Source organism: Heterodontus francisci, chromosome 48 (assembly GCF_036365525.1).
Source record: "Heterodontus francisci isolate sHetFra1 chromosome 48, sHetFra1.hap1, whole genome shotgun sequence".
In the NCBI taxonomy this organism is placed as follows: domain Eukaryota; kingdom Metazoa; phylum Chordata; class Chondrichthyes; order Heterodontiformes; family Heterodontidae; genus Heterodontus; species Heterodontus francisci.
In genome coordinates, this window is record NC_090418.1 from 9,727,431 (window position 1) to 9,751,276 (window position 23,846).

The 23,846-nt window shown below is 50.0% G+C and overlaps 1 protein-coding gene across 1 annotated transcript; it reads left to right on the forward strand.

The window, feature by feature from the left end:
- The first annotated feature begins 541 nt into the window (after window positions 1-541).
- ppp1r35 (protein phosphatase 1, regulatory subunit 35) lies at window positions 542-11,103 on the forward strand. The gene is made up of 5 exons (XM_068023616.1): window positions 542-604; window positions 3,737-4,068; window positions 5,332-5,803; window positions 8,283-8,413; window positions 9,727-11,103. Exons 2-5 carry the CDS (start codon window positions 3,826-3,828, stop codon window positions 9,898-9,900), a joined length of 1,020 nt encoding a protein of 339 aa, XP_067879717.1. The 5' UTR covers window positions 542-604; window positions 3,737-3,825; the 3' UTR covers window positions 9,901-11,103.
- Window positions 11,104-23,846: the final 12,743 nt, after the last annotated feature.

Below are 23,846 nucleotides of genomic sequence, written 5' to 3' on the forward strand. Positions count from 1 at the left end.
TGGCCAATATGTATCCCTCAACCAAAAGATCAGATTATCTCTTGCTTATCGCATTGCTGTTTGTGGGAGCTTGCTGTGCGCTAATTGGGCTGCTGCATTTCATACATTACAACAGTGATCATACTTCAAAAAAAAAGTACTCCATTGGCTGTAAAGCTCTTTGGGACGCCCTGGGGTGCTATATAAATGTGGGTCTCCATCAGGGCTTGTTTTGCCTAGCTGCACTGTTCACCTATCACTCATCTACTGCCACTCAGCACAGGCTGCGCCCTGATTGGCTGCCGCTGCTGTCCATCATCCCGACGCTCTCGCCCCATCCTGTTGGAAGAACGTAACATCCGGAACGACGGTTGGCGTGCCGCCGTCGCTATGGGCAACCCTTTTGGTGGGGGGGGGGGTGGAAATCAATAATTAAACCGCATTAAATTTCTTGCATTTTGTTCGGTAGGTAACGTTGAAGCGATTCGATAGTTAGAGCGGCCGCCTGTGAAACGGTTTAACTAACGGTTGGCCTCTTTGGGCCGCGGGGGGCAAAGGGCAAAGGTCGGGCTTGGGAGGGGACAAGATGGCGGCGGGAGGTTTAAAGACGGATTGATGGCGTGAGGTAAAGGAGGCTGTTTTTGGGAGGAGGGGGGGGAATTAAACCCTGAGATCTCGGAGGTGGGGGAGAAAGAGAGAGGCACGGACATTGGGGGAAGTTATGATAAACCTGTATAAAACTCTTTTGGCCTCAATTGCAGCATTGTGTCCCGTTCTGGGCACCACACTTCAGGAAGGATGTGAAAGCATTAGAGAGGGTGCAGAAAAGATTCACGAGAATGGTTCCAGGGGTGAGGAACTTCAGTTACGTGGACAGACTGGAGAAGCTGGGGCTGTTCTCCTCCGAGGAGAGAAGGTTGAGAGGAGATTTGATGGAGGTGCTCAAAATCATGAGGGGTCTGGACAGAGTAGGTGGAGAGAAAGTGGTTCCGTTGGCGGAAGGGATCCAGAACCAGAGGACACCGATTGAAGGTGATTGGACAAAGAAGCAACAGCGACATGAGGAAAAAAACTTATGCAGAGTGTGGTTAGGATCTGGAGTGCACTGACTGAGTGTGGGGTGGAGGCAGATTCAATGGAGGCTTTCACAAGGGAATTGGATAATTATCAGAAGAGAAAAAAATAATTACAGGGCTATGGGGAAAAGGCAGGGGAGTGGGACTAGGTGAATTGCTCTTGTAGAGTCAGCATGGACACAAGAACCCCCTTCTGTGCTGTGACCATTTTATGATTCTGTTCAATGATGCTGTGCTTTAAATCCTGGTCCTGGTCGCTGGAGGGAGGTAGCTGGACGTTCCCCACCTGGCCTCTTGACTCAAGATAGTTTTCAGATCCTGGTTATAAATGGTTAATTTACTTTCTTTGTGCTGTGGAGCTGCAGCCTGTGTGTTCTGCTATTTTTGCAGCTCCTCTCCTGTGTGTGTTTAAACTTTGTTTCTTTGAAATAAGGCCTGAACAAAAAAAAAGGGTTTGATTTTTTTTTTTACGTGAAGCTGTGCTTCACAATCTGACTGGAAATAAACACTGGACATTGCATTTTCAGAACCTGCCAGAGCCTCATCTGCTTTCGAATAATACAGCACAGAAGGAGACCATTCGTCCCATTGTGCTGGCTCTTTGAAAGAGCTATTTAATTAGTCCTAATCTCTTCCTCCCTGGCTCTTTCCCAATGGCCCTGCAATTTTTCCACCTTCCAAGTATTCAACTCTTTTAAAAGTTACTATTGAATCTGCTTCTTTCAGGCGGTGCATTCCAGATCATCATAACTCACAGCATTTAAAAATAATTCTCCTCATCTTCCCCCTCTGGTTCTGTTGCTAATTATCTTAAATCTCTGTTGGAATGGCTGATCTGCAAATGTTTGTTGCTTTTCCCAATTTTCTCGCTTGAATCCCTGCTGGGTGCGGGGTTTCCACAGGCTTTTCCACATAAAGTTCTGAGCGGGCTTAACAGAGTAGATGCTGTGAGGCTGTTTTCTCCCTGGCTGGAGAACCTCGAACTAGGGGTCACAGCCTCAGGATAAGGAGTTGGCCATTTTGGAGGAGAAATCTTTTCAGTCAGAGGGTAGCGAATCTTTGGAATTTTCTACCCCAGAGAGCTGTGGATGCTCAGTGGTTGAGTATATTGAAGCCTGCGATCGATAGATTTTTGGACACTCGGGGAAATTAGGAGATATGTCGATCGGGCTGGAAAATGGAGTTCAGGATGAAGGTCAGCTATGATCTTCCTGAAGGTGCCAAATGGCCTGCTCGTCCTATTTCTTATAGTCTCAGTACATTGCTCAAGCGACCATTCCACCATGTGAGCTTAGTCAGTGACTGTTGGCAGGATATTGCACCATGGGGAGCATCACACCCAAAGCCCTATTCTGTTTTCAGCTGATGTGCATATGTACCTTTCAGCTGGAGTCACTGTATGGTGATCAGGCGAGGGTACCCTGGATGATGTTCCTCCCCATAGTCAAGGAGGCCAAGCGTGCTGCAGACTTTTCAGTGAAGGCAAAGTTTTCTTTAAAAGTCTTCCTGATTCAACTGATGTGTCTTCCTGCAATTAATGGCCCCAAAATTAGTGTTAAAATAATGCCGATGCTAAAAGCGCTTGACATTACTTACGCACATGTGCTGGGGCAGATGCACGATTAAATGCAGAAATGCAAAAGTCACTGTCCATGCTGCATCTCTCCGCCATTAGCTTCACAAAAATGGCACCTCATGGAAAACGATGAGCGATGTGAAGTTCCTATACTTGCACAGTAGATACGAACTAAACTCGCCACAGAAGGTTGAGTCTTGTCCATTTTGTGATGAGTGTTAATTACTGCCTGTCAGCCCCTCTCAACACTGAAAGTTAACTGTTAGAAGTGTGAAGTCTCATTCCTTCAGCTTTTAATTGTTGGCGATTTTTAATATAAAATTTGAAAAATGTTTTACTTTCTTTTGTGTTTTTATTCTGTCTCTCAATCCTGTCTTTCTTTCCCTCTCTTCATTCTCTCTTTCTGTACCTTATTTGATGTTGAATTCACCTTATTTTACACTTCCTTGTTCAGAGCTTGCGCTGTTCATTTTGCAATACTCCAGTCTGGTTGGTTAAGGAGATAGCCAGTTGCTGGCCCTGTTCAGTCAGATCCTAGATGCCCCGTAGAAGACACTGCGCCGTTTCCATCTTATATTTACAGCAACTTGCTGGGCACAACACCATCACCTTTAACTGGGTGAGGGCAAGTCGAACTAACAGCGGGCGCAGTTCATTCGCCTGACATAGCAATTTTTTGGGTTAGTACATCACATTGGGCTTAAACAAGAGATAGTTCTGGATTAGGAGGTTGCTGGAAACTTGAGGGGGTCTGGGATCTGTGAATGATGGACACTGAGTTGTCGGTCAGAGATTTGTAATTGGCACTGCACTTTGCAGTTCAACTTATTGTTTTGAGAGTTTCAGGAATATGGCTCCCAGGCCACTCCCTTCAGCCTTCACAAACAAAGAACTTTCACTTATAGAGCACCTTTCACTTCCCCACAATGTTAAATTAAATGATTATTAGGATGGGTGGTTATGTCTTTTCTCATGCATCTTTTCCCCTTCGAGTCTCAATGTTCCACTTGTCTAATTGTGATCTCCTCATCCCCTCTCACACAAAATCTTTGTGTCCCTGTACTGTAAATTGTCTGTAATCTCTTATGAATCCCTCTCTGTCCAGGCAAGCTTGGAAGTGGGAAGGACTCTGTGTAAGTGAGACCTCTTCTTGTTGCAATGTAAGTAGGCGTTTGTTCCTCGCCATTGCTGAAGATGAAGATCGACATCTTGGCCTTTCCAGCAAAGATGTACGCCCCTGAGAACTACACGGATGAAGACAGTCTCCCCATTCGGGCAGTCCCGAGACCCCTACTCGTGGGACCGGATCAGATGGACTCCCTTTCAGACCTGGATGTTTCCCTGACGCCAGACAAGATCAGCAAATCTACGGGAATACTGAAAAAGCGGGAAGGGCCGAATGGCGATGTGATGAGTGGGAGAGTTGGCCGTCGGCAGGTAACAAGGACCGCACCCCCCCCCCTCCCCCTGTCTCACCAACTATTAACACATTCCAGGGACTTCTCCATCCAGCAAATATTGACACACTCAGGGTTCTCCTGGTAATTATTAACACAACCTTAATACTGTAGTGGTCCAGTAGCAGTGTACAGGCTCAGAGCAAGAAAAGGCCATTAAGCCCATCAAGCCTGTTCCATCCAGAATTTATTATGGTTGTTCTATCCTTAGAAAATTGCCCCTGGTGTTGCACACAATTATTTGATTGGTATAAACTTTCCATATACACCAGACGGCAGCAGAGTTGGGAGAAGGACTTGAGATTTATTCCACAGCACCATCTACTGGCTGGATCTCATAGCATTGTTACAAGCAACTGTTTACATACAGGGTTTCCATTCTATTTGCTTGTTTTTCCCTGTTGACATAAAAGCATACCCAAAATCATTTCAGGCAATGCAAACACACACAGGGTTCTTAAAAATATATTTTACTCCAACTTCTGTATCACTGCACAGAGGGAGTCAAGGCCTAGTGTAGTGTTCAGGGAGAGAAGGTTGGAGATGACTCTAGCAGGGCATGCTGATGTAGTCAAGTCCCTATTCTAAAGTCACATATTCTGTTATCCTTATTGTATTTCCATTGTAAATTCCTATGTCCACATCTATAATGGGAATTGACCATGTAAACATGTCATGTTGTAAGCCCACCAGTGGTGGCACTGCAGCACTCCCACTGTGGAAAGGATGTAACTATAACGTGACAAATTTACACAGGCATTTTCCATTATAAATATTGACATGGGACCTTATAATGGAAGAAGCTGACGGGAGGTGTGTGTATGCATAACTCTCGCTCTTCCCCCAACAATTGAACCCGCTTACAGTAAGTTCCTTCGCCCTAACGCTTCTGGAAAATAAATTGTGTTAATTTCACTCTGACCATCAAGCCCCCACCTTACCCCCTCCCCCCACCCCACCCGAAAGATATCAATATTGCCGCAGTAAAAGTTACATCTAAGGGCTGATTGCCCAAATGGGAGTTCTCAACATGGACCATCACCTGTTAGTGGAACGAACAGGAGGTTGTGGCTGTACTCCCTGCGATTTCATTCACATCAACTGGCAGACAATAAGATGGGCGCCTACAATGTCCCAGTTGTGTGTGCCAGCGGGTGAGGACCTGGGGCAGACCATATGCTTGGAAAGTCGGCCCTGGGATGTCTTTGAAATGTACAATTTAGAAATCCAAATTTGTTTTCAGTTGCAGGTACGGTTTGACACTGGCTCCAAGTCACAGGGCTGTGACAAGGAAGAGTTAATCCCAGGGGACCCAGCCAGCAGGGAGCAGGGTGCAAGCCCAGTGAACCCAGCTCTGGAATTGTCCCCTGAAGCAGGAGAATCAATTGTCCAGACTCTAACCAACACGTCCTCCATTTTCTCCAACGAGCGAAGGGTTAAAGGCCTGGCCCACAGTGATTCAAGGAAGACTAAAGCAGTTAAACTGGTCGTGCCAAACAAGGCGTGCAAGCCCCCAAGGCGGGTTGTGCTCCTGGGGGGCGCTGAGGACCATGGGGACCGTCCCCTGGCCACCCCCGAGTATAACACCACCCTGGTACTGGGGCAGGAGCTGCAGCAGCTGAAGGAAGTGGGCTTTGACGCAAGGAGAGCTGCCACAGAGCAGCTGAAGAGGTCATCGGTGACGCGGCAATGCGTGGAAGGGAAAGTGGCAGAAGGTAAAAAGAGAATGGGCTGTGATATTGGTTCAGAGAATGACTCCAGCTTGCTAAAGGCCTAACTGATTGGGCGGGGGGGGGTGGGGGGGGGGGGGGGGTATGGTTTGTGAGGGGCGAGAGACTATGTTACCCATCTGCCAGGGCCTGCTGATATTTGGCTGGCGTGGAAAATATTTTTAAAAGGGCTAAATTATGACGACAGGTTGCACAGACCAAGCTTGCCTTTCTTTGAATAGCGAAGATTAAGTGGTAACCTAATTGAGGTATTTAAGGTGATTAAAGGAGTTGATAGAGTAGATTGGGAGAAACTGGGGGGGGCGTGGAGTCCAGAACAAGGGGCCAGAACGTTAAAATTAGAGCCAGCCTGTCCAGGGGTGATCTCAAGAAGCACTTGTTCACACAAAGAGGAGTGGAAATCTGGAACTCTTCTCCCCCAAAAAGCTGTTGAGACCGGGGGTCAATTGAAAATTTCAAAACAGAGATTGCTAGATTTAATTAAGGGTTACAGAAGCAAGGTAGGTAAATGGAGCTAAGGTACAGATCAGCCACAATTTAATTGAATGACAGAAAAGGTTCGAGGAGTTGAACGGCCTCCCCAGATCCTATGTTCCTGTGTGCCACTGCCCCGATCACAGTGAGCGAGGCTCTTAAACTGATATCGTGCAGGTCTGGGGATGTGGAATGAATTGGAGAGCAAGTGGTTACAGAATGGCGCTGGCGGAGGAGGCGAAGGTTGAGCCCCTTCTCCACGGAATATATATGGTGCATATGTGGGGGAGTAGGTGAACAAGAGGGAAGAGGAGAGTCCAGCGCACTTGAAAACAAGAATATGGAAGGAGAGAGAGAGAAAGTCAATCATTTCTTTCCTGTTTGTCCTCCAGACCTGGAGCCAGAAATTACCAATCTGCAAATTCCCTCCATGCAACAGCAGTTAAACTCTTAAATAAAAACAAAAAAATGTTGGAAATACTCAGCAGGTCTTGCAGTATCTGTGGAGAAGAGAAACAGAGTTTTAACATCTCGGGGTGGGGTGGGGGGGGGATGATGGGTGAACAGAACTTGGTGCAAGTTAGGACACAGGCCAGCAGAGATTTGGATGTCATAGTCATACAGTACAGAAACAGGCCCTTCAGCCCATCGTGTCTGTGCCGGCCATCAAGCACCTGTCTATTCTAATCCCAATTTCCAGCACTTGGCCCGTAGCCTTGTATGCTATGGCATTTCAAGTGCTCATCTAAATACTTCTTAAATGTTGTGATAGTTCCTACCTCTACCACCTCTTCAGGCAGTGCGTTCCAGATTCCAACCACCCTCTGAGTGAAAAATTGTTTTCCTCAAATCCCCAATAAACCTCCTGCCCCTTACCTTAAATCTGTGCCCCCTGGTTATTGACCCCTCTGCTAAGGAAAAAAAGTTTCTTCCTATCTACCCTATCAATGCCCCTCATAATTTTGTATACCTTAATCATGTCCCCCCTCAGCCTTCTCTGCTCTAAGGAAAACAACCCTAGCCTTTTTGGTCTCTCTTCATAGCTGAAACGCTCCAGCCCAGGCAACATTTTGGTGAATCTCCTCTGCACCCTCTCCAGTGCAATCACATCCTTCCTATAGTGTGGTGCCCAGAGCTGTACACAGTACTCCAGCTGTGGCCTAACTATCGTTTTATACAGCTCCATCATAACCTCCCTGCTCTTATATTCTATGCCTCGGCTAATAAAGGCAAGTATCCCATATGCCTTCCTAACCACCTTATCTACCTGTGCTGCTGCCTTCAGTGATCTATGGACAAGTACACCAAGGTCCCTCTGACCTTCTGTACTTCCTACAGTCCTACCATCCATTGTATATTCCCTTGCCTTGTTAGTCCTCCCAAAATGCATCACCTCACACTTCTCAGGATTAAATTCCATTTGCCACTGCTCCGCCCATCTTACCAGCCCATCTATATCGTCCTGTAATCTAAGGCTTTCCTCCTCACTATTTACAACACCATCAATTTTCATGTCATCCATGAACTTACTGATCATACCTCTTATATTCTCGTCTAAATCATTAATGTACACTACAAACAGCAAGGGTCCCAGCGGTACACTACAGGTCACAGGCTTTCACTCGCAGAAACAACCATCACCCTCTGCCTCCTGCCACTAAGCCAATTTTGGATCCAATTTGCCAAATTGCCCTGGATCCCATGGGCTCTTACCTTCTTAACCAATGCGGGACTTCATCAAAGGCCTTACTGAAGTCCATGTAGACTACATCAACTGCTTTATCCTCATCTACACATCCAGTTACCTCCTCGAAAAATTCAATCAAGTTAGTTCAAGTTTAGGGAGGGTGAAGGTGGGAGACACTGGAATAGCAGAGTCTGGAGGTAACCAAGACATGAGGGATGAGGGATTTCGGTTCAGAGCCAGAATGGAGCTCCCTCATCTGACGGGTTAGATGAGAACCACCGTGACCCATGTGTTCTGTTGCAGGCCTGAACGTGCCAAAGGACCTGCAACGTTACAAAGGGCTGGTCAGCTTGGAGGTGCCTGTGGATGAGGTGCTGAGTATGGCAGTGCAGGAGAAAATGCTGCTCGTCAAACCGAGGGCGGAAAGTAAGAAGGTAACAAAGAGGCCCGCTTGAACAGAGTTAGTTCCTCTCTTCTTCCATCGGAGGAAGAGTAAGGGGCGTCCCAAAACGCTTTACATCCAACTATATACTTTTTTGAGAAGTGTAGTCACTGTCGTGATGTAGGAAACACAGCAGCCAAGTTGCGCACAGCAAGATCCCACAAGCCGCAATGTGGTAATGACAAGAGAGCCCTGTTTTTAGTGATGTTGGTTGAGGGATAAACATTGGCCCAGGACACTGGGGAGAACTCTTCCCTGCTCTTCTTTGAATATTGTCATGAGCTCAGGAAATATAAAATCATCCACTTTGGATTCGGGAATACGGATCAGAGTGAGAAAATGTTGCACCCACATTCCAGCGTAATCTCACAGCCAGCACAAACGATCAGGGAGTAAAAGGTCAGCTGGGGGGGGGGTCTATTTGCATAAATAGCAAACAAACAGTGGACAGGTACAAAAAATAATCAAAGTCAGAATGGATATTGGCTTTTATCTCAAGGAGGCTGGAATACAAAGGGGTGAAAGGATTTTCATTGTCTCTTCCTTCCCTCCGTCACTTTCTCCTTTCAACTGTCCCCTGACTCCAACTGTGTTCCATAGCTTTTCCCCTAAACCAGTATACAAGCCCCACAGAGCTGAAGTTCCACGTGCCGTCAAGCAACCATAGCCAGCATTTGAGGCAGGGTGGAGTATAAAGCTAAAGGAAGTGGCTTACGCTAATGCCATGCACAGCAGCAATCCAGTGCTTTGGGAGAAATGTGGAAAGCAACAAGGGGGAGCTCAAAAGAAAATAGTAAGAGCTGCAAAAAGGGGAAAATGAAAAAATAAAACGTGTGACTAATGGAAAAAGTTGCATTTAAATAGCGCCTTTCATGACCTCAGGATGTCGCAATGTGCTTTACAGCCAATGAAGCACTTTGGAAGTGTAGTCACTGTTGTTATGTCGCAAAGGCTAATAGTAAAAGATTTTATAAATACATTATGAGTAAGAGCGATGTGGGCTCATTAAAGACAAATGAGCTGACATCTAATAGACAAGGAAATGGCAGTTTTTGTAAGTGAGTGCTTTATCAGTTTTCATCTTCGAGAAAGAGGATAAAATACCAGTGACAGATGGGAAAATAAAAATAAATTATGGGGAAGGAACCTATTGGATTTAATTTTAGTAACATAATGATAATGGAGAAAATAATGGGACTTAAAATAAATAAATTCTTCAGGACTTGATGGTTTCCACCCCAGCGCCTCAGAAGTAGCGAGTGAGGGAATTGCAAAAGCGTTAATTTGTTTTTGCACTTGCGGCAGGTTGTCGGTACAGAAGCCCCTGACCTGATGATATTCTACGATCCCCTGGAGCTGTTGACTGAGAGTCCCTACCTCGCCGTGGAGGGCCTGCCAGCACTGAAGGTGCAGGCACAGCCGAAACCCGCAGCTTCATCATTTGACCTTTATCGGAAGCTGCAACAGTGGGAGGCCTAGCAGCCGGAGGATTGCAGTTTGGAAAGCTGTGGGAGTGTGTATTCTGTAAAAAAAAAAGCATAGATAATATAATATTTATTAGTCCTTTCACTTTGTATAAAGTCTTTCCCAATTGTATTTATGATAACTGGCAGATTTTGCAACATCTCAGGACTAGACATCGCATAAAGCCAGGAGGCAAGCAAAGCATTTTAACATTAAAATATAAACGCGTGGTGCCAGGAGGAGGTTTTCGTCATTTTGTGCTGCTTATTTAAGTGTTCCAAAGATCTTCCGAGACCATTAACGTATCTCAAGTCACTTGTGGTGTTCTGAATTAGGATTTACCCATAAGTGAGGCAACGGTGCTGTGAACAGCCCCTGTCCAATTCTCCAGGCTCATGAAGTTCAAATCAGTTAGTAAGAAATATAAAAGCAAATAGGATTTTGAGAGGTTCTGCCCCACCTCCACCTCCACTCTGAAACCACTGGTTTTGTCATCCCTGGGAGAATTGAGAGAAATTCATCAATGCTCTCTTGTCATTGCCTCACCAGAAAGATACCAGGCCTGTTCTTCAGGTTCCTTTGGGGGGGGGGTGGGGGGGTTGGTAGAGGGCGGTATGGGTGCGACATTTGGTGTCACTGTCATTGAGGAGAAATGAAGCAGCCCAGGTTCCCACTTGGAATCACCATCAAGAAAACTAATGCACCCGATCGCTGCCGGAAGTTGTCCCAAAGCATTTCACCTCCAACAGGTCACTTGTCAAGTCCCATCACCATTGTTAGGTAGTCATTGTTGTAGTCAATTTGCACACAGCAAGCTCCCACACCAGCAAATGAGACAAATGACCAGTTAATCTGATTTTGGCAGTGGTGGCTGAGGAAGGAACGTTGACCAGGACACTGGGAGAATTTCCCCTCTCCCCGTTCTTAGCATCCAGCTCTGTTGGAGAATTTGCATTTCTCACATCAGGTGAGGGTGGAAGTGGGCTAGGGTCCAATTCCCCGGCACAAGCATCCTGTTCCTTGATGGGTACTTTGCCATCATTTAATTGCTCTTACCCTCTTGCAGTTGAACAACATTTTTAAGTCCTTAACCACAAGCGATGCAACCACTCATCTCTTCAATGTATGATGCCAATTTTAACAATGTAGATTTTGTATTTTGTCACATGGCAAACTGATGTGTTTTTTTAAAAATTAAAGGTCAGATTCTTTTATCAATTTACAGTTTTCAAAGTGTGGTCGTGTTCTTGAACAGGTCAAAGTGACTTTCAGTGGAGTGCTGAGGGCTTGTTACCCATTTGAATCAATATTTCCATTCCTGTAGCACCTCTTAGCAGCTCTCAGTGCTTCACACAACAGTTATTTTTTGAAGTGCAGTGACTGTCGTTATGTAGGAAAGTACGGCAGCCAATCTGCACCAAGCAACTTGAAACGGAATTGAAATGAATAATCAGTTAATATTTTTTTTTTGGTGATATTGATTTGAGGGAGAATCGGTGGCTGTAACAACAACTATACTCTTAGAATAGTGCCCTAAGATCTTTGACAGCCCATTGGTTGAAAGTGCCATCTTTTGGACCTATTATGGGGAATGTAGATAACTACATGAAGGAGAAAGGAATAGGAGGACATGTGGAAAGAGTGAGATGAAGTAAGGAAGCTCATGTGGATCATGAACACTGGCATGGACCAGTTGGGCAGAATTACATGTTTATGGGCTGTAAATTCGTTTTAATTTAACGTCGGATTTAGCATCTCGTAGGAAGGATGGAGTCTCTGACAATGCAGCAATCCTCTGGCACTGCACAGAGCATCAGCCCAAGATTTTGCATTAACAATCTAGAGTGAGGTTTGAACCCACAACCTTCTGACTCGGAGACTATCACCTGAGCCCTGTTAACGTCCTATTATCCACCATGTATTGAGTTACATGTTACGAGTCGCTCTGAACAGGCTCCAGAAGCTGGCCGAGCGCGTCTATCCTGAGGCACAGTGTGGCTTTCGTGCAGAGAGATCGACCATTGACATGCTGTTCTCCCTTCGTCAGATACAGGAGAAATGCCGTGAACAACAGATGCCCCTCTACATTGCTTTCATTGATCTCACCAAAGCCTTTGACCTCGTCAGCAGACGTGGTCTCTTCAGACTACTAGAAAAGATCGGATGTCCACCAAAGCTACTAAGTATCATCACCTCATTCCATGACAATATGAAAGGCACAATTCAACATGGTGGCTCCTCATCAGAGCCCTTTCCTATCCTGAGTGGTGTGAAACAGGGCTGTGTTCTCGCACCCAAACTTTTGGGGATTTTCTTCTCCCTGCTGCTTTCACATGCGTTCAAATCCTCTGAAGAAGGAATTTTCCTCCACACAAGATCAGGGAGCAGGTTGTTCAACCTTGCCCGTCTAAGAGCGAAGTCCAAAGTACGGAAAGTCCTCATCAGAGAACTCCTCTTTGCTGACGATGCTGCTTTAACATCTCACACTGAAGAGTGCCTGCAGAGTCTCATCGACAGGTTTGCGTCTGCCTGCAATGAATTTGGCCTAACCATCAGCCTCAAGAAAACGATCATCATGAAGCAGGACGTCAGAAATGCTCCATCCATCAATATTGGCGACCACGCTCTGGAAGTGGTTCAAGAGTTCACCTACCTAGGCTCAACTATCACCAGTAACCTGTCTCTAGATGCAGAAATCAACAAGCGCATGGGTAAGGCTTCCACTGCTATGTCCAGACTGGCCAAGAGAGTGTGGGAAAATGGCGCACTGACACGGAACACAAAAGTCCGAGTGTATCAGGCCTGTGTCCTCAGTACCTTGCTCTATGGCAGCGAGGCCTGGACAACGTATGCCAGCCAAGAGCGACGTCTCAATTCATTCCATCTTCGCTGCTTTCGGAGAATACTTGGCATCAGGTGGCAGGACTATATCTCCAACACAGAAGTCCTTGAAGCGGCCAACACCCCCAGCTTATACACACTACTGAGTCAGCGGCGCTTGAGATGGCTTGGCCATGTGAGCCGCATGGAAGATGGCAGGATCCCCAAAGACACATTGTACAGCGAGCTCGCCACTGGTATCAGACCCACCGGCCGTCCATGTCTCCGTTATAAAGACGTCTGCAAACACGACATGAAATCGTGTGACATTGATCACAAGTCGTGGGAGTCAGTTGCCAGCATTCGCCAGAGCTGGCGGGCAGCCATAAAGACAGGGCTAAATTGTGGCGAGTCGAAGAGACTTAGTAGTTGGCAGGAAAAAAGACAGAGGCGCAAGGGGAGAGCCAACTGTGCAACAGCCCCAACAAACAAATTTCTCTGCAGCACCTGTGGAAGAGCCTGTCACTCCATAATTGGCCTTTATAGCCACTCCAGGCGCTGCTTCACAAACCACTGACCACCTCCAGGCGCGTATCCATTGTCTCTCGAGATAAGGAGGCCCAAAAGAAAGAAAGATTGAGTTACAGATTCTTAGTCAGTGGCGGCTGGGGAGAGGGGAAAGAGACAGCTGATTCCTTCATGTGGAGAGTTTCCAATGGTTGCTATCACATACCATCAATGGCCAGTCATTAGAAAATTTACATTAACTAGCAGCGTGAACGATCTCAGGATGTTCCTTGTGCGTTACAGCCAATGAAGTACTTTTTAACAATGTAGTCACTCTTTATAATATAGGAAACTTGGCAGCCAATTTGTGGACAGCAAGATCCCACAAACAGCAATGAGAGAACAAGTGGTGATTTTGGTTGAGGGATAAGTATTCAGCTGGGACACCCTGCTTTTCTCTGAAACAGTTCTATGGAATCTTTAAGGACCACTTGAGGTGGGGGAAAGTCTGGGTTTTGGATTATTCTGTAAAGGTGGCATTTGAATGGCAAGTTGACTGTGGGTGGCAGCATGCAGGGACAAAGCTGCATCAATGCGCAGGCGCAGTTGATGGTAGATAATAGCACCTTGTTCATAAATCACTGAAAGCTAGCATGCAGGTGCAGCGAGCAATTAGGAAGGCAAATGGTAGGTTAGTCTTTATCGCAAGAGGATTTGAGTACAGGGGTAGCAAAGTCTTGCTTCAATTGTATAGGCGAGGTTGCACCTGGAATATTGTGTACAGTTCTGGCCCCCTTGCCTGAGGAAGGATATACTTGCCATCGAGGGAGTGCAGTGGAAGTTCACCAGACTGATTCCTGGGATGGTGGGTTGTCCTATGAGTAGACTAGGCCTGCAGACTCTGGAATTTAGAAAAATGAGAGGCAATCTCACAGAAACATACACAATTCTTAAAGGGATAGGCAGGGTAAATGCAGAAAAGATGTTTCCATGACTTTGGGGGGGGGTCTAGAAGCAGGGGACACAATCTCAATAAAGGGCAAGCCATTGAGGACTGAGATGAGGAGGAACTTCTTCACTCAGAAGGTGGTAAATCTTTGGAAATATCTGCCTCAGATGGTGGTGGAAGCTCAGTCACTGAGCAAGTTCAAGCCAGAGATCAATACATTTCGAGTTGCGAATGACATCAAGGGATATGTGGAAAGTGCAGGAATGTGGCTTTCAGAAGGTGGCTCGATGGGCTGAATGGCCGACTTGGGTAGGTTGGAGACTGGTGCATGCGCACTCGGTCAGAATCCGACACGAGAGGGGGACGGGCTCCAAGACCTGACCGTGGCTTCAGCGAATGCGGGATTCACTGCCCGCAGGCGCAGTAGCGGCGCCTGACCTGCCCCTCCTCCACGCACACCCGTCGCACATGCGCACACGGCGCAGCGAGCGGGACCGGCCGCTGGGGGGAAAATGGCGCGAAGTGGCGGCGCCCAACTTTCCGCCGCACCGTTCGAGGAGACGAAGCGAGCCTACCAGCGGGGGATCAACCAGGTAATGGAGGGAGAGTGGCACTGAGGGGAAAAGCGGCATCATTGACTAGTGGCGTGAGGTAAATAAGGGAAAAAAAGGAGAAAATCGGGTTACACAATAATAAAACTGGGGACAGAGAGAGACCGGGTTACACACAGCACCAAACCCGGGTTAGAGAGAGAGAGACCGGGTTACACACAGCGCCAAACCCGGGTTAGAGAGAGAGAGACCGGGTTACACACAGCACCAAACCCGGGTTAGAGAGAGAGAGACCGGGTTACACACAGCACCAAACCCGGGATAGAGAGAGAGAGACCGGGTTACACACAGCGCCAAACCCGGGACAGAGAGAGAGAGACCGGGTTACACACAGCGCCAAACCCGGGACAGAGAGAGAGAGACCGGGTTACACACAGCACCAAACCCGGGTTAGAGAGAGAGAGACCGGGTTACACACAGCGGCAAACCCGGGATAGAGAGAGAGACCGGGTTACACACAGCACCAAACCCGGGATAGAGAGAGAGACCGGGTTACACACAGCGCCAAACCCGGGACAGAGAGAGAGAGACCGGGTTACACACAGCACCAAACCCGGGATAGAGAGAGAGACCGGGTTACACACAGCGCCAAACCCGGGACAGAGAGAGAGAGACCGGGTTACACACCGCGCCAAACCCGGGATAGAGAGAGAGACCGGGTTACACACAGCACCAAACCCGGGATAGAGAGAGAGACCGGGTTACACACAGCGCCAAACCCGGGTTAGAGAGAGAGACCGGGTTACACACCGCGCCAAACCCGGGATAGAGAGAGAGAGACCGGGTTACACACAGCGCCAAACCCGGGTTAGAGAGAGAGACCGGGTTACACACAGCGCCAAACCCGGGATAGAGAGAGAGAGACCGGGTTACACACAGCGCCAAACCCGGGACAGAGAGAGAGACCGGGTTACACACAGCGCCAAACCCGGGACAGAGAGAGAGACCGGGTTACACACAGCGCCAAACCCGGGACAGAGAGAGAGACCGGGTTACACACAGCGCCAAACCCGGGACAGACAGAGAGAGAGACCGGGTTACACACAGCGCCAACCCCGGGACAGAGAGAGAGACCGGGTTACACACAGCGCCAAACCCGGGACAGAGAGAGAGAGACCGGGTTACACACAACGCCAAACCCGGGTTAGAGAGAGAGACCGGGTTACACACAGCGCCAAACCCGGGATAGAGAGAGAGAGACCGGGTTACACACAGCGCCAAACCCGGGTTAGAGAGAGAGAGACCGGGTTACACACAGCACCAAACCCGGGATAGAGAGAGAGACCGGGTTACACACAGCGCCAAACCCGGGACAGAGAGAGAGAGACCGGGTTACACACAGCGCCAAACCCGGGTTAGAGAGAGAGACCGGGTTACACACAGCGGCAAACCCGGGATAGAGAGAGAGACCGGGTTACACACAGCGCCAAACCCGGGACAGAGAGAGAGAGACCGGGTTACACACAGCACCAAACCCGGGATAGAGAGAGAGACCGGGTTACACACAGCGCCAAACCCGGGACAGAGAGAGAGAGACCGGGTTACACACAGCGCCAAACCCGGGTTAGAGAGAGAGACCGGGTTACACACAGCGCCAAACCCGGGTTAGAGAGAGAGACCGGGTTACACACCGCGCCAAACCCGGGATAGAGAGAGAGAGACCGGGTTACACACAGCGCCAAACCCGGGTTAGAGAGAGAGACCGGGTTACACACAGCGCCAAACCCGGGATAGAGAGAGAGAGACCGGGTTACACACAGCGCCAAACCCGGGACAGAGAGAGAGACCGGGTTACACACAGCACCAAACCCGGGTTAGAGAGAGAGAGACTGGGTTATACACAGCGCCAAACCCGGGTTAGAGAGAGAGACCGGGTTACACACAGCACCAAACCCGGGTTAGAGAGAGAGACCGGGTTACACACAGCGCCAAACCCAGGTTAGAGAGAGAGACCGGGTTACACACAGCGCCAAACCCGGGACAGAGAGAGAGACCGGGTTACACACAGCGCCAAACCCGGGACAGAGAGAGAGACCGGGTTACACACAGCGCCAAACCCGGGACAGAGAGAGAGACCGGGTTACACACAGCGCCAAACCCGGGACAGACAGAGAGAGAGACCGGGTTACACACAGCGCCAAACCCGGGACAGAGAGAGAGACCGGGTTACACACAGCGCCAAACCCGGGACAGAGAGAGAGAGACCGGGTTACACACAACGCCAAACCCGGGTTAGAGAGAGAGACCGGGTTACACACAGCGCCAAACCCGGGATAGAGAGAGAGAGACCGGGTTACACACAGCGCCAAACCCGGGACAGAGAGAGAGAGACCGGGTTACACACAGCGCCAAACCCGGGACAGAGAGAGAGAGACCGGGTTACACACAGCACCAAACCCGGGATAGAGAGAGAGACCGGGTTACACACAGCGCCAAACCCGGGACAGAGAGAGAGAGACCGGGTTACACACAGCACCAAACCCGGGATAGAGAGAGAGACCGGGTTACACACAGCGCCAAACCCGGGTTAGAGAGAGAGACCGGGTTACACACCGCGCCAAACCCGGGATAGAGAGAGAGAGACCGGGTTACACACAGCGCCAAACCCGGGTTAGAGAGAGAGACCGGGTTACACACAGCGCCAAACCCGGGATAGAGAGAGAGAGACCGGGTTACACACAGCGCCAAACCCGGGACAGAGAGAGAGACCGGGTTACACACAGCACCAAACCCGGGTTAGAGAGAGAGAGACTGGGTTATACACAGCGCCAAACCCGGGTTAGAGAGAGAGACCGGGTTACACACAGCACCAAACCCGGGTTAGAGAGAGAGACCGGGTTACACACAGCGCCAAACCCGGGTTAGAGAGAGAGACCGGGTTACACACAGCGCCAAACCCGGGACAGAGAGAGAGACCGGGTTACACACAGCGCCAAACCCGGGACAGAGAGAGAGACCGGGTTACACACAGCGCCAAACCCGGGACAGAGAGAGAGACCGGGTTACACACAGCGCCAAACCCGGGACAGACAGAGAGAGAGACCGGGTTACACACAGCGCCAAACCCGGGACAGAGAGAGAGACCGGGTTACACACAGCGCCAAACCCGGGACAGAGAGAGAGAGACCGGGTTACACACAACGCCAAACCCGGGTTAGAGAGAGAGACCGGGTTACACACAGCGCCAAACCCGGGATAGAGAGAGAGAGACCGGGTTACACACAGCGCCAAACCCGGGACAGAGAGAGAGAGACCGGGTTACACACAGCGCCAAACCCGGGATAGAGAGAGAGACCGGGTTACACACAGCGCCAAACCCGGGATAGAGAGAGAGAGACCGGGTTACACACAGCGCCAAACCCGGGTTAGAGAGAGAGACCGGGTTACACACAGCGCCAAACCCGGGATAGAGAGAGAGAGACCGGGTTACACACAGCGCCAAACCCGGGACAGAGAGAGAGACCGGGTTACACACAGCGCCAAACCCGGGACAGAGAGAGAGAGACCGGGTTACACACAGCGCCAAACCCGGGTTAGAGAGAGAGACCGGGTTACACACAGCGCCAAACCCGGGATAGAGAGAGAGACCGGGTTACACACAGCGCCAAACCCGGGACAGAGAGAGAGACCGGGTTACACACAGCACCAAACCCGGGTTAGAGAGAGAGAGACTGGGTTATACACAGCGCCAAACCCGGGTTAGAGAGAGAGACCGGGTTACACACAGCACCAAACCTGGGTTAGAGAGAGAGACCGGGTTACACACAGCGCCAAACCCGGGTTAGAGAGAGAGACCGGGTTACACACAGCGCCAAACCCGGGACAGAGAGAGAGACCGGGTTACACACAGCGCCAAACCCGGGACAGAGAGAGAGACCGGGTTACACACAGCGCCAAACCCGGGACAGAGAGAGAGACCGGGTTACACACAGCGCCAAACCCGGGACAGACAGAGAGAGAGACCGGGTGACACACAGCGCCAAACCCGGGACAGAGAGAGAGACCGGGTTACACACAGCGCCAAACCCGGGACAGAGAGAGACCGGGTTACACACAGCGCCAAACCCGGGTTAGAGAGAGAGACCGGGTTACACACAGCGCCAAACCCGGGATAGAGAGAGAGAGACCGGGTTACACACAGCGCCAAACCCGGGACAGAGAGAGAGACTGGGTTACACACAGCGCCAAACCCGGGACAGAGAGAGAGACCGGGTTACACACAGCGCCAAACCCGGGACAGAGAGAGAGAGACCGGGTTACACACAGCGCCAAACCCGGGTTAGAGAGAGAGACCGGGTTACACACAGCGCCAAACCCGGGATAGAGAGAGAGACCGGGTTACACACAGCGCCAAACCCGGGACAGAGAGAGAGACCGGGTTACACACAGCACCAAACCCGGGTTAGAGAGAGAGAGACTGGGTTACACACAGCGCCAAACCCGGGTTAGAGAGAGAGACCGGGTTACACACAGCGCCAAACCCGGGTTAGAGAGAGAGACCGGGTTACACACAGCGCCAAACCCGGGACAGAGAGAGAGACCAGGTTACACACAGCGCCAAACCCGGGACAGAGAGAGAGACCGGGTTACACACAGCGCCAAACCCGGGACAGAGAGAGAGACCGGGTTACACACAGCACCAAACCCGGGTTAGAGAGAGAGAGAGAGACCGGGTTACACACAGCGCCAAACCCGGGTTAGAGAGAGAGAGACTGGGTTACACACAGCGCCAAACCCGGGTTAGAGAGAGAGAGACTGGGTTACACACAGCACCAAACCCGGGTTAGAGAGAGAGAGACCGGGTTACACACAGCACCAAACCCGGGTTAGAGAGAGAGACCGGGTTACACACAGCACCAAACCCGGGTTAGAGAGAGAGACCGGGTTACACACAGCGCCAAACCCGGGTTAGAGAGAGAGACCGGGTTACACACAGCACCAAACCCGGGACAGAGAGAGAGACCGGGTTACACACAGCGCCAAACCCAGGACAGAGAGAGAGACCGGGTTACACACAGCGCCAAACCCGGGACAGAGAGAGAGACCGGGTTACACACAGCACCAAACCCGGGTTAGAGAGAGAGAGAGAGAGACCGGGTTACACACAGCACCAAACCCGGGATAGAGAGAGAGACCGGGTTACACACAGCACCAAACCCGGGTTAGAGAGAGAGAGACCGGGTTACACACAGCGCCAAACCCGGGTTAGAGAGAGAGAGACTGGGTTACACACAGCGCCAAACCCGGGTTAGAGAGAGAGAGACTGGGTTACACACAGCGCCAAACCCGGGATAGAGAGAGAGACCGGGTTACACACAGCACCAAACCCGGGATAGAGAGAGAGACCGGGTTACACACAGCGCCAAACCCGGGATAGAGAGAGAGACCGGGTTACACACAGCGCCAAACCCGGGACAGAGAGAGAGACCGGGTTACACACAGCACCAAACCCGGGTTAGAGAGAGAGAGACTGGGTTACACACAGCGCCAAACCCGGGACAGAGAGAGAGACCGGGTTACACACAGCACCAAACCCGGGATAGAGAGAGAGACCGGGTTACACACAGCGCCAAACCCGGGATAGAGAGAGAGACCGGGTTACACACAGCGCCAAACCCGGGACAGAGAGAGAGACCGGGTTACACACAGCGCCAAACCCGGGTTAGAGAGAGAGAGACCGGGTTACACACAGCGCCAAACCCGGGTTAGAGACAGAGACCGGGTTACACACAGCACCAAACCCGGGTTAGAGAGAGAGAGACTGGGTTACACACAGCACCAAACCCGGGTTAGAGAGAGAGAGACTGGGTTACACACAGCACCAAACCCGGGTTAGAGAGAGAGAGACTGGGTTACACACAGCACCAAACCCGGGTTAGAGACAGAGACCGTGTTACACACAGCACCAAACCCGGGTTAGAGAGAGAGAGACTGGGTTACACACAGCACCAAACCCGGGTTAGAGAGAGAGAGACCGGGTTACACACAGCACCAAACCCGGGATAGAGAGAGAGAGACCGGGTTACACACAGCACCAAACCCGGGTTAGAGAGAGAGAGACCGGGTTACACACAGCACCAAACCCGGGTTAGAGAGAGAGAGACCGGGTTACACACAGCACCAAACCCGGGTTAGAGAGAGAGAGACCGGGTTACACACAGCACCAAACCCGGGATAGAGAGAGAGACCGGGTTACACACAGCACCAAACCCGGGTTAGAGAGAGAGAGAGAGACCGGGTTACACACAGCACCAAACCCGGGATAGAGAGAGAGAGACCGGGTTACACACAGCACCAAACCCGGGTTAGAGAGAGAGAGAGAGACCGGGTTACACACAGCACCAAACCCGGGATAGAGAGAGAGAGACCGGGTTACACACAGCACCAAACCCGGGTTAGAGAGAGAGAGACCGGGTTACACACAGCACCAAACCCGGGATAGAGAGAGAGACCGGGTTACACACAGCACCAAACCCGGGTTAGAGAGAGAGAGAGAGAGAGACCGGGTTACACACAGCACCAAACCCGGGTTAGAGAGAGAGAGAGAGACCGGGTTACACACAGCACCAAACCCGGGTTAGAGAGAGAGACCGGGTTACACACAGCACCAAACCCGGGATAGAGAGAGAGAGACCGGGTTACACACAGCACCAAACCCGGGTTAGAGAGAGAGAGAGAGACTGGGTTACACACAGCACCAAACCCGGGATAGAGAGAGAGAGACCGGGTTACACACAGCACCAAACCCGGGTTAGAGAGAGAGAGACCGGGTTACACACAGCACCAAACCCGGGATAGAGAGAGAGACCGGGTTACACACAGCACCAAACCCGGGTTAGAGAGAGAGAGAGAGACCGGGTTACACACAGCACCAAACCCGGGTTAGAGAGAGAGACCGGGTTACACACAGCGCCAAACCCGGGTTAGAGAGAGAGAGACCGGGTTACACACAGCACCAAACCCGGGATAGAGAGAGAGAGACCGGGTTACACACAGCACCAAACCCGGGATAGAGAGAGAGACCGGGTTACACACAGCGCCAAACCCGGGATAGACAGAGAGAGACCGGGTTACACACAGCACCAAACCCGGGTTAGAGAGAGAGAGAGAGACCGGGTTACACACAGCACCAAACCCGGGTTAGAGAGAGAGAGAGAGACCGGTTTACACACAGCACCAAACCCGGGATAGAGAGAGAGAGACCGGGTTACACACAGCACCAAACCCGGGTTAGAGAGAGAGAGAGACCGGGTTACACACGGCACCAAACCCGGGTTAGAGAGAGAGACTGGGTTACACACAGCACCAAACCCGGGATAGAGAGAGACCGGGTTACACACAGCACCAAACCCGGGTTAGAGAGAGAGAGACCGGGTTACACACAGCACCAAACCCGGGATAGAGAGAGAGAGACCGGGTTACACACAGCACCAAACCCGGGTTAGAGAGAGAGAGACCGGGTTACACACAGCACCAAACCTGGGTTAGAGAGAGAGAGACTGGGTTACACACAGCACCAAACCCGGGATAGAGAGAGAGAGTGAGAGAGACCGGGTTACACACTGCACCAAACCTGGGTTAGAGAGAGTGAGACCGGGTTACACACAGCACCAAACCCGGGTTAGAGAGAGAGAGACCGGGTTACACACGGCACCAAACCCGGGTTAGAGAGAGAGAGAGAGACCGGGTTACACACGGCACCAAACCCGGGTTAGAGAGAGAGACTGGGTTAAACAGCATCAAACTCGGGATAGAGAGAGGATGGGAGACTGAGCTCCCAGCTGAAGACTGCAAGTGGTAGAGAAAGAGTTACTTCGAGCAGTAACCCGGACAGAGACAGGATGTGGTTTTCTTTAGAGCTGATGTTTGTTGGCTCTTAACACCATGCACACATTGAGATCTCACTGTCATTTTGCAGGAGCTGGAAGAAGCTATAGTACTGATGAGTGAACTGAACAAGAACCTTTGCTATTGGGCTGAACAAACAGGAGAAGTGGAGAAGGTGGCGCAGGTCAGTGATTAGGAATTCACCCTGTTCCCAGGTCAATATTGATTCAAGTGTGTCTGCTTTGATTTGTACCAAGTTATGGCAAGTATTATACTGGTAAATGTGTGTTATCAAGTTCACCTCAAGCCCACTCCATCACTCTTGAGCAACAAGGATTCACTAGTGTGAGAATCTCCTCAACATTGCGCGGTGATAAATTCCAGGGAACAGCTGTGTTAGTGTCTCATAAGTTCTGTTAATGGATGTTAAATACCTAGTAGTTGAATATAATCGGGTGAACAGGTATTGGGTGTTGTTTAGCTAATTGTACTCAGATGTATATATAAAGAGCCAGCTAGCACTGCCTAGGTGTTAAGATTGGAGAAGTAAGCTCTGTGGCAAGCAATAAACAGTCTCCACCAAGGTGTCCTAGTCTCAGTGTCTTCTTCACAAACAGGCTTGGAAGTCTCTCTGACAAGCTGTGTTGCCGGGATGAGTTTCTACTCATTGCGTTTCCGTGATGATAAGCAGCCGGAGGTTCCTTGTCATGCCCCTACGCTCCGTGTGTGACTGTGCTGAGTTTCAGCCAGCTGTTTGACTATGGATGTTATCACAGCTCAGGCTGCTCCAGTTCTTGAGTGACCCACACACTTTCCAGCAAGGTCACTCGATAATGATCGAGAAGTACTGTTGCTTCTGCTAGGCTAACTATTGCCAACCCGGATCAGATTGGCAGTTTACCCTGTGAACTCATGTCTGGCGTACTCTTTATTCAAGGATCCAGCAGAGAGCCTTGTGCTAAGTTTTAGACAGCAGCTCCATCATTGAAATAAACAGCACCCAATATTGCACCACCTTGTATAATTCTGTATTATAACTTGCTTTTAGTAAGTAGAAATGTAGAGTATTAGTAACAAAGTCAGACCACATGTCTGGTGTAACTTTGTTGCTGTTAACAATCCCTGTTAACATCAGTTTTTTATGCAAAAGGATTCTAAATATTCATTAACCTAATCTTCATCCTGTCAGGTATGGAATATGTTTCAGAACAGACTGGCAACCCTCAAGAACACAGTGACAACCGTAA